Source organism: Sturnus vulgaris, chromosome 2 (assembly GCF_052056855.1).
Source record: "Sturnus vulgaris isolate bStuVul1 chromosome 2, bStuVul1.hap1, whole genome shotgun sequence".
In the NCBI taxonomy this organism is placed as follows: Eukaryota; Metazoa; Chordata; class Aves; order Passeriformes; family Sturnidae; genus Sturnus; species Sturnus vulgaris.
Genome location: NC_142244.1, coordinates 57,830,284 through 57,840,970, shown reverse-complemented (window position 1 = coordinate 57,840,970; position 10,687 = coordinate 57,830,284). Strand labels below are relative to the sequence as shown.

At 43.9% G+C, this 10,687-nt stretch overlaps 1 protein-coding gene across 1 annotated transcript in view; it reads left to right on the top strand.

Annotated features, from left to right (window-relative positions):
- Positions 1–6,870: 6,870 nt before the first annotated feature.
- Positions 6,871–10,687, top strand: part of RB1 (RB transcriptional corepressor 1) — a 72,261-nt gene continuing 68,444 nt past the window's right edge. Inside the window, exons 1-2 of the mRNA XM_014868816.2 lie at positions 6,871–7,029; positions 7,210–7,327. Coding sequence (XP_014724302.2) covers positions 6,941–7,029; positions 7,210–7,327 — 207 coding nt within the window. The 5' untranslated portion in view covers positions 6,871–6,940. The remainder of the gene's footprint in view (positions 7,030–7,209; positions 7,328–10,687) is intronic.

Sequence of the window (10,687 nt, the reverse complement as noted above, 5' to 3'; positions counted from 1 at the left end):
CTATTGTCAATGTTTGGACTGAGATAAAATAATTTGTTTTAAAGGAAGCTTCCTAAATACACAATGCTTTTTTTTTTTTTTCTTTGTCATCTGCATGTGGCTTAATTTACAGATTGGTCCTGGTGTAAGTGCATTATATGTAAAATGAAAAGTATAACTGCTGTATTCCGGAGCTGGACTTTTAAAATCCATTTTTGATGGTGCATGGCAATCGCGAACATCAAATCAGGCTTCACACGGACACAGGGTAGATGTTAATGTATCAATTATATTTACATAGCTTCAGCACTTCAGTATATGTGCAAGCAAGCTGGAAAACCTGCTGGGAAAACTTTAGCTACAGACATTCAGGATGTTGCAATTGTGTGCTTGCAACAAAGGTCAAGTATATGTCAGCACAAGGCTGCTGGTGCGTTCTTTGGAGCCCCGTATGACGCAAGGTTCACGCTGAAGTACTTTTAAGGATGTTTTCTACCTTTTCAGGAGCATTCTGTTCCTATTTTCCCTAAGTTAAATACGAAATTTGTTAATTTGTAAGCAAGCTTGGTCTGGTCTTTAACTTGTTTTTAAAATAAAACTTGAGTAGCCAATGATCTGTAGTGTGCCCTTTAATGGAGACACCAGCAAATGAGGCTGCTGAAGGGGTGGTGGAGCAAGGGGAGAAACAGATTTGTTCTTACAGACAGGAGCTTTCTATGATTATGCTGTATGCCCATCCTTAACAGCTTTTGAGCCTATTGGAAGGAAATTTACTTCCACGAGCAGTGTGAAAATAAGTGTGGGGAAGGAGGGAGAAACTCGTGTGCACTGAGGAAAAGCTCCCAGCATGCACTCGTGTGTTATTAAATGTGAGGCAGTTTGTGTAGGATGACATCCTAAAATACCCATTGCAGCTCATGTTGGAACTTCTGCCCTCTTAGGCCAAACTGATGAAGCATGGGACACAAATCCATGGAAAGAAAGAGCTCTTGGAGATGCTTGAGCTTTTTTCCTTTTAAAAATAATAAAAGTATAATAAATACAAGTTTAATAAGAGTTAAGAGTCTAATAAACAAAGATAGCTGTGCTGCACTGAGGAAACTACATTTCCAGCCCAGCGAATTCCAGAAAAGGGTTAGCATAAAAATGACCTCATTGGACAATTATCTTTGCAAATAGTTTTAAAACTCCTCATAAAAAATAAAATCAGTCCTAATGCTGAGACATACTTTATTACTGAAGCAGCAAAATCAGTATCCTGTGCCACCATGTTTAGTTGGTGGAGGGGGCTGTGTTGCTCTCTCATGGGTCCCAAAGAGCCTCTGATGTTCAGCTGGTCTTTGCTAAAGAGTAGCAAAAGGAATGAGTAAAGTTGTTGCGACCGGTCAATGGGATCGATGTAATCTGGGTTTGCAAAGCACAATAAAACCTCCAAGGCCTCTCTCCTCCAGCTAAAGTCTTGCAACTTTAGTAAAGAGGCACAGGGCAAGTTTTGGCATGAAGAAAATCCTTTGGGCCTGCAAGACTGAAAATGCAAAAGTTTGGTTACCTGATGCCTGTTCAAGGTGCGTACGTGCATTTGTTCATATGGGTTGGGTGGGAGGATGGAGATCTGACACATCAGTGTTAGCAAAAGCTTGTGGTTTAGAGACATCAGCAGAGCTGCACTCTCACTGACATTGCTGTTCCAGTGGTAGGAGGAGATTTTATTGCTATGGAGGAAGCAACATAGAAGAGCCTATAGCGCTGTTGTCACACCAGGAGTTTTTCTGAATTGCTATACACAAATGTTTTCACCTAATTAGGGTATTTCACTGCCATGGATTAGTAAAGAGTGTCTTTCTCTTAGATCTACTTGTAGCAGAAAGAAACAAGATCATGGGTTGGTTTAGTTCAGAGAAATGCCTATGCTCACTCACTCTAGGCTTTGGTTGCTGATTTTCAATTGGTTTTCAGGTTGTCGGTTAAGATTAATTTGATTCCTAAGAACTACTCCCAGGAGAGTGCATTCTGCTTCTTGTGGGCTTAGGAAATCTTGGAAGTGGAGGCATGGGAAACACCCTCGCTGGAGAGATGGCCAGCATCAGGACAGGGTGTTGCCTGTGCCAGAGCGCACTTTCTCATGTGGTGAGAGGAAGCAGAACTTGGGACTGAGAAGAACGGGAAGGGTGGGATTGCAGCAGGGTCTTTAATGTGGTTGTGTAACTGCAAGCAACAAGAGGGCTGTGGTTTGCTTGCTGATCTTTATTTCATTACCAGTTAGCAGTACCAGCTGAAATGAACTGCCCTGCAGAGGGGACACAGGATGCCCTCCCGGGGCAGAATGTACCCAGGGTTTGAAGGGCTTTGGCTGCCAAAGACACAGGGTGGTACCTGTGTGACAAAGCACACTGTGTGATGCAGCTGTGCATGCAAGGGCACGATTTATACTGATATCCAGAAACCTTCGTAAGCAAGGAAAGCCATACCAGGAATGATCGGGTTTGTCTGATGTAATTGCACTGTCACTAGGGCTTAATCTGATAAATTGCATTAGTAAGGGATTTTATTTTTTAGTACCCTGGTTCTCAGGAATAATGCAAATCTGTTTAAACAGACACACATTCTGACAGCCATTCTCACAGAGACCAAGAAATGTGGAAGGTCCATATAAGTAGTTATGATTCTTCTAAAAATAGATAAATACAACGGAGTAAAAAGAGAAAAAAGTGACACTCAAGTCTAAAAGCTTTGATCAATAAAAAAACCTCTCTGATGTCCAAGCAAAATAACTAGAATTATCTGTGAAGGGTTAAGGTTTTGCACATAGGCATCATTTACATGCAGCCATTTCCCCACCCAGTAACAACAGTGGTGTCTTTTCAGATCCCACTGGCAGTTTGGTCAAATGCTTTACTGATAGAGATTCCTGCCTTAAACTCACCACTGCAGTCCTGAGAGTCCAGCAGTACCCTGTGAAGTGCTCTGAGAAGAGCAAGCCACAGATGTGTGTAACTGTGGACTGAAAAATATTCTTTCTATTAACAACGTCAGTGTATAGAGAGAGGCTTTGAGCTGTTAGAAGTGGCAACATCTGACAGATACCTCTCATCTTAAAGAGAAACAGGTAGATGTTTACGGTACCTATGGATTTTACATCCCTGTAGAAATACTAACTTACAGAAATGGTTTTTACTCTTCATATCTCAAGCTGTGTATTTGTGTAGGAAACAATGACAGAGGGGTCGGGCTCACCACCACCAAGAGGCACAACCAGTCAGTTTCACCCCATGGCTCCAGTAAACCCTTTCCAGCTTAAAGGCAGAGCTGATGCCAAGGCAATCACAGCGTTACCAGGGAAGATGTTGCTGGGGAGTGCAAAGGACCTGTTCAAGGCATGGCCTGAGTGTCCCTGAGGCTCTCCTGCAGCCAGACTGTCACTTGGGTCTGTCTGCTGCACCAGGTGCTTCTCCAGGGAGGCTCTTCTTAAGGCCTGGGGCCTGTCGGGCAGCAGCTGCTGAAGAGCTGGCCCAAAGGTCTGTCACCTCCTTGCTCTTGTTAGCACTCGTGCTGGGTCTTGAGAGGGACAGCTGGGCTCCAGGTGACACTGATGGCAGAGGGCTGGCAGCTGCTACACTGTGCAAGGAATGTGGATGCACAGAAAAGGCTGGCCAGGAGAGGTTATGTTCCCTCCTTGGTTAATTCTGCCTGTTACATGCAGGAAAATGGGTGTGATACATGCAGACATCTTTATAATCTTTGAGTTCTACAGCCTGTGGACTTTATTCAAGCAGAAATTCTGCCAATATTTAGGATTTGGACTTATATGCAGAAGCTCTCAATTTAGTGAGTTTTTAAATGCATATGTTTTGGTCATGCAGCTTCAGAAAACTGATTTTATGATAATTGAAATCATGGCTTTTATTTTATTTTATTTTATTTTATTTTATTTAATTTTATTTTATTTTATTTTATTTTATTTTATTTTATTTTATTTTATTTTATTTTATTACTGGCAATTACCATGAAACTACAGCAACAGTTTTGAGTGAAAAAACGAAAATAATAACATTACCTAAGGTTGTGTAGCAGCTGGAAACAATGAGTCAGGACTGCTTTAACTGGACAATGTTTCACATATGTACATGACCTATACTCTAAAAGCAGTTGTAGCAAGATGTTTTTGACAAAGATTTTGTCAGTTCAGATGCAAAAATTATCATTAATACTTAATTTGACATTGCAATGTTTCCTTTGTTGCTTTTTTTTTTCCCAGTAGGAGCTGTTTTTTTTTTTCCTTTCCTTTGTAATTTTATTGAAAAGTCTAAAGGCTTCATTTAGAAGATGTTTTAGAATACAGGATTAAAGCATTCAAATCAGTAGATCTTAAAAGGAGAAGGGGAAAAAAGTGCAGCCACTTAAATATGGTTTTACACAAGGATGTGCCTTTCTTTGGAAGTAAACACACGCTAACTCTTCTTATTGCAGTTTAGATGTTTTAGGCTTTGTGATAGATTATTAAAGGTTGCTTGATTCATCTGCTGCCTCCCTTTGTCTCCCTCCAGCTGTAACTTCAAGCTTTCTGAGATTATATTTTGGTTTTACCTGTTTATGGAGAGGAGCCCTAAGAGCCTTGCTTGATGAAAAAGTGCATAAAATTTCACTTGAGAAGGTGCTTGGTGCACTAACACTTGAAAGAAAAATTGGTATTTACACTGAGGCTGGTTTGTGAACTCTTTAAAAGGAGCAATGCACAGAAGGCCATGAGACAAATTCTTTGCCTGCCATCTGGCAGATGCAGGGCCTGGCTCTAACAGCATGTTAAAGCAGCTGTGAGGGAAGCCACCCAGGAGGGTGTGTTTCCTTCTTGCTGACAGCTGGCATGGTCTCCACTGTTTGTGACCAAGTTTTCTGAGATGCTTTGCTCTCATTTTAAATTCTTTTGTGTTCTTAAAGCCACTTGTGAAGAGAAGGCGATGGACTCAGCTGTGGTTTAGAGGTTCAGCTTACTTTTCCGGGCTGGTCTGTCTACTTGTCTGTGGTTCAATGGCCAGTGACAGACAGTCCTAAACCCCAAACTGTGGCAGTTCAAACTGCAGCTTTTAGAAGAGCTGCAACTATGTGCTGCCACACCAAACCTTCCACAGCATCTGGTACCATCTGAATACAAAAGGTGTTTAAATGTGCTTAGAAGCAGGGTAAGGTTACTGCCACAGTTTTACTAGAATCATAATCAGGAATGTCCAAATCCCACTACAGTCTACAACTCTAACATTTAATTTGGAGTTTATGTACTTTGATTTGTTCTGTATTCATTTTTCTGTAATTTGTTTCATTCTAATTAAAAGCAGAAACCAGACACTGTTCTCCTGTTTTACGTTAACGAATATAAAGGAAAAGCCCGAACAAATTACTAGAATGTATGAATGCAAAAAATACTAGTGAATTTTAATTGTATAACATATTAATGCTCATGCTGATTTTTGTTTGGGTTTTTCTTAAATCCAGAGTTTTGACAGCAGTCTCACTAAAAGCAGTTGCTTTGCACATAAATGACAGATATGTGCAGGTAGTAAGAATCCTTACGTACAAATATTTTTCCTTTTCTAAGAAGTTGTCATCACGTAAGTCTGAAAATAAATGTGCTTGTTTGGAGCAGAGATTGGCCTTTTAAATGTGAGTATGCAATTGCAGACAACAAAGCTGATTTTTAAGATCTTTGAATCAGGGCACTGGCAATTTGAATCTCATTGAATTAAAATCCAGGAGATGCCCACAGCCTGAACTCCTTATATTAAGTGTAATTTTACCGCACAGTGTTAGAAGTAACAGTTCAGTTAGGACTTAGATGAATGTCAGATTGAGAGGTCACTGAATCATTTAGGTTGGAAAAGACCTCTGAGATCATTGAGTCCAACATTTGACTGGCCATCCACCACCTTGTCAACTAGACCATGGCACCAAATGCCATCATGTCTAATTGTTTCTTGAACACCTCCTGGGATAGAGATTTCACTGCTGCCCACGGGGCAACTCATTCCAATGTTTAACAACCCTTTCCATTATGAAATTTCTCTTGATGCCCTACCTAAGCATCTCCTGGTGCATGTCAACTTGTTACCTGGGACAAGATGCCAACCCTCACCTCACTACAGCCTTTGCTCAGGCAGTCGTAGGGAGCAGTAAGGTCTCCCAAGCCTCCTTTTCCCAGGTTAAACACCCCCAGCTCCCTCAGCTGCTCCTCACAGGACTTGTGCTCCTGACCCTTCCCCAGCTCCGCTGCTCTTCTTTGGACTTTCTTGTAGTGAGGAACCGGACACAGATGAGATGCAGCTCCAACAGTGCTGAGTACAAGGGGACAGTCCTTGCCCTGGCCCTGCTGGCCACGCTACTGCTGATACAGGCCAGGATGCCATTGGCCTTCCTGGCCACTCTGGCTCATGTTCAGCCACTCTTGACCAGCAGCCCCAGGTCCTTTTCCCCTGGGCCACCTTCCAGCCTCTGTGCCCCCAGCCTGTAGCGCTGCCTGGGGTTGTTGTGGCCAAAGTGCAGGACCCAGCACTTGGTCTGGTTGAACGAGCCGTCCTAAAGGATCTGCAATTCCTGTCCTGCTCTGCACCTGTTCAGTTATCCTGTATGGTTATACACAGGTCTGCGTCTCCTCCCATCTCACAGAAAAGCGGTATCGGCTGTCGGGACTTGCAGAGTACCTGAGCGGTCAGGCTCGGCCGGTGCCGCTGTCCCTGTCGCGGCCGAGGGGCCCGGTCGGCTCGGTGAGGCCGGGCCGCAGCGCCGCCTCAGCCGCTCGGTCCCGCCCCGTGCCGGGTCGGGGCGGGGGCGCGGCGGCCGGCGCGGAAGTGACGGCAGGGTGGCGGTGACGCCGTTTTCCCGCGGTTCGGGCGGCGGGCGGGGGCCGGGAGCGGGAGCCGGCGGCCCCTCGTCAGTGCCGCCGCGGCGGGCGCTGCCGGCAGCCGCTCCCGCCATGCCGCCCAAGCCCCCGCGCAGGGCGGGCTCCGCCAGGACTCAGCGCCCCAGCCCCGACGGCGGCTCCGCGCCGCCCGCCGCCCCCCGGTAAGCGCCGCCCGGGCCGGGAGCGGGCTGGGGGCGGGCGGGCCGCCCGCGGCTCTCGGTGCCGGCGGTCCGGGCTGTCGGGCGGTGTCACCCCGGGGCGGCTCCGGCAGCGGTGGCGCGGGTTCCGTGGTCGCCCTGCGGTTCGGTGTCCCCGCTGGCGATGCGTGATGCTTTTCCTAGGCTCGAGGTCGGCGAAGCGGACTTTGTCGTGCTCTGTGATGCGCTGAAGGTGTCGGAGAGCGTGAGGGAGAAAGCGTGGAAGACGTACGAGAGCTTGTCGGCAGCGGATGGAGCTCTGGTGAGTAGCTGCAGCTCGTAGCGCCGCTCGGCAATAGCGCCTGTCCTGTGCCCAGCTCACATACTGAGCCCTAACTTCGCTGCCACAGCCAAAGCTCACATAGTGTGACTTAGCTTTTTCTAAGTGAAGGTAGACTGAACTGGGATGTTACCATGTTCACGTCTGTGTGAACTAGCTTCTGTCGCTAGTTCCCTTTTTTGTTATTATTTTGTAATAAAGGTACGTGCTCAGGAGTCCTTTTAGAGTGCTAACAAGTGACGGTAGAAAACAGCACCATGCAATCAGCTAATTCGTCGAACTGCAAGTTATTTCAAATATGTCTTAGTCAGCTTTTTATATGTAGTCTTGTGTGTTTCTGTGTACTTTTCTCCCCCTGCATCCTTTATGAGGCTGCAGAAAGGGTATGGAGATGACTATTGCAGAAACAGGAACTTTTTTCCTATTGCATAATGTTAACCTGTGCTTACCATTGAGGCATTTCCGTTCAAAGTTAGTCATTGGGCATGTGTAAACAGATTAATAAAATGTTAGTTCCTTTCTTGATTTTTGCTTTTCCTTCTCCTCAGTGTGGCTGCTGTGTCAACAAGCTGTCTCAGAGAACAGCTATAATACAGCTAAATCATGGCAGAAGCTTTGAGTCCAGTTGCAGTTTTATAATACCTAGTTGGGGTATTATTCCCACTGTGTGGACTTGCATTGATGTACATGTTCTGACTTCTGCTTACCCTTCTGCAACTTGAATTGATCTGCTGCAGCTATGCTGTCACTGCTAATAGTTTGTTATCTGTGTTTTTTAAACTGTGGTGTGGATATACCAGGTATTGATGCATTCGCATCACAGAGTAATCATAGCATGGAAGGGAAACTGTGCACAGCTCTTTCAGTAACAGATACAATTTCTGGTCGTGAATGTTCGTGGGAGCCATTTACCTAAAAGCATAGTCAAGTTTCCTTATAAGAATTAAAACAGGAGTAGTCCCTTGACTGAAACGAAAACAAGACAGGTTTCAGTATAGTCCTGTAAATTTCATTTACAGATAAAGTTTTGTTTTCACTGATCGTTACTTAGCAGTGGCCAGATAAGATACGGGGTGTTTTAAATCTTTCAGCATCTGAAGTTTACTTCCTTTACCTATTCAGAACCAGACCTTCATTATGATATACAGCTAATATCTGTTTTGCACTTAAAACTGAATACTGAGAGCCTTTCAATGTGCAGAAGAAAAAAATCTGTATTATATTGTGTTTCAATCCAAGGCTTTTTCCTCAAACTTACAGATGTATCTGTCACGTGTGTGCCTCCATGGGGAGCTGGAAGGCACTGGAGTTGCTATTCTAGCTGAGAGCAGGCTTCATCTGATTCTGAAGTCAAGCAAATTAACAGCCTGGCTAATTGCTGCTTCTTTTCCCAAGTCAAGCTGTTACGGTGAGCCTGGCTTCTCAGGATGACTCTAGTTCTAGTTGCAGGGATTCAGGAGGAGGCTGTTCTTTTCTTCCCTCTGTTAAAAGTATTATGTTGGAAGGGCTGACTCGGGGTTTGTCCTGCAAGCACCAGCTGCATGTGTTGTAATCAGTGAGGTTCAGTAGTAACCTATTCAATTCTGAACTGGAACAGAAGCTGTGTAGCAGCTTTCTGTTCTCAAGCAAAAAGTTAAACAGCAGGCCACCAATTGAGACAAATACTTACCAGAACACTTCTGTGTAGCAATGTAGGTGGTTTGACTTGAGGAAGCCTAAATCATAAGGCCGCTGATGGAAATAGGGGTAGCATCTAAGAATCGCCCTCTCAAGCCATTTACAGAGTACAAAGCCTGAAACCTTGCCTTTCTTGGCTCACTGGCCTTGTTTTTTGTGGTTGATGTTAGAATTGTGCTTGCCAAATCTCTGAGGATGTGAAGGGCGCTTGTAGTGGTAGCTAGGAAGCAGCATGGCCCAGGCTTTAGGTACTGTGGTAACTGGCAGATACTCAGGGTGCAGATTTAGGTTTGGATGTAGCGTGAACATCTGCTGTATCTTTGCTCAGTGAATATTTAGTGACTTGAAATGAAAACATCTTGTAGTACTGTCCTTACTGAGTCGCTTAGGATGCATGTGCAGAGATTCTGCAAACCAGGTACACGTGGCTTAAAAATATAAACCAATTATTTTTGGTGGACATATACACAAAAAGTTGCTAGAATGTAGTGATCTACCAGCCTAAATATGCCTGTGCTTCAGTGGGACATTTTACTGGCCAGGCAAGTATCAGCCAGGAGGAGAGAATTTGTTATCTGCTGCTCCCTGGATTGAATGCCCATTGGAGCCACTGCTTTTCTTCCTTCAGGATGTCACACCTTTCCACACTGATATTTTTTATTTTGAGCATTTGAGCTTCTAGTGATGATACTGTGAAATTTCAGCTGTCTTATCTTGGCACTTTCTTTCCACGCACTGTAGCTTTCCTTGCAGTGTTCTTCATTTATCTGTTTCCACAGTGTGCGAGTCAAGGATATACAGCTGCACCCTAGTGCAGCTGGGCTGTGAGTCCTTGAAATAGCTGAACCTCTTTGAGAGGTGTAGAGGAGAAGAAATGTGACAAGAGAAAGATGGTAACACAACTTTTCTGGAAAATGTGACTGACCTGTAGTTGTAAAAACTATATCTGAAGAGAGAGATTGTTTAAAAGCACTACAGCTGTCTGTTAAATATGGTGGTATTTTCCTTCATAGTGGGAGAACATTAAAACTTTCCTCTGTTTAATGCCAAGTTTAATGACATTCTTCTACAATAAAATGGTAACTCAGAATCTCTTAGAACCCCAAATGCTGCATCAGCACTCTTGGTGTGTGTGGGGAAGAAAAGTGTCTGATGTGTAATCAGAAAGATGTTTCTTTTTAAATTCTTTTGATATCTGATGAACTCCCACGCAAGCTTATTGTGAACATGGAAGCGTTGTCTAAACAAGAGCTTTTCATTGGTGTCATACAAATGTTTTTGTTATATCATTTCTTTTCTTTTTTAAACCAAGCTACCTGGATAAACAGTTGTAGTTTTTACAGTCTTAGTTTCAGCTGATTGTTGTTGGCTTAACGTTGGCTCTGATCCTTGCTTCTCTCGTACTCTTAATTTTTTGTAACTCTCTTGAAATCTGTATTATGAACCAATAGTGCTTCTAAATTCTAGATGGAATGAATAGATTTAGTGGGATTACTAATGTACTTTGCTTAGCTGTATGTGTTTGTTGCTGTAAGGGATATTAGAAGTAGTCCAGGAAGCCGTACTAATACTGCTATGAAAAAGCTCAGAGTGTTTGTTATGTTCTGCTACTGTTTGTTTTAGTAGAGAACAACAAAATGAGAATCTGAAGAAGAATATGGGGTG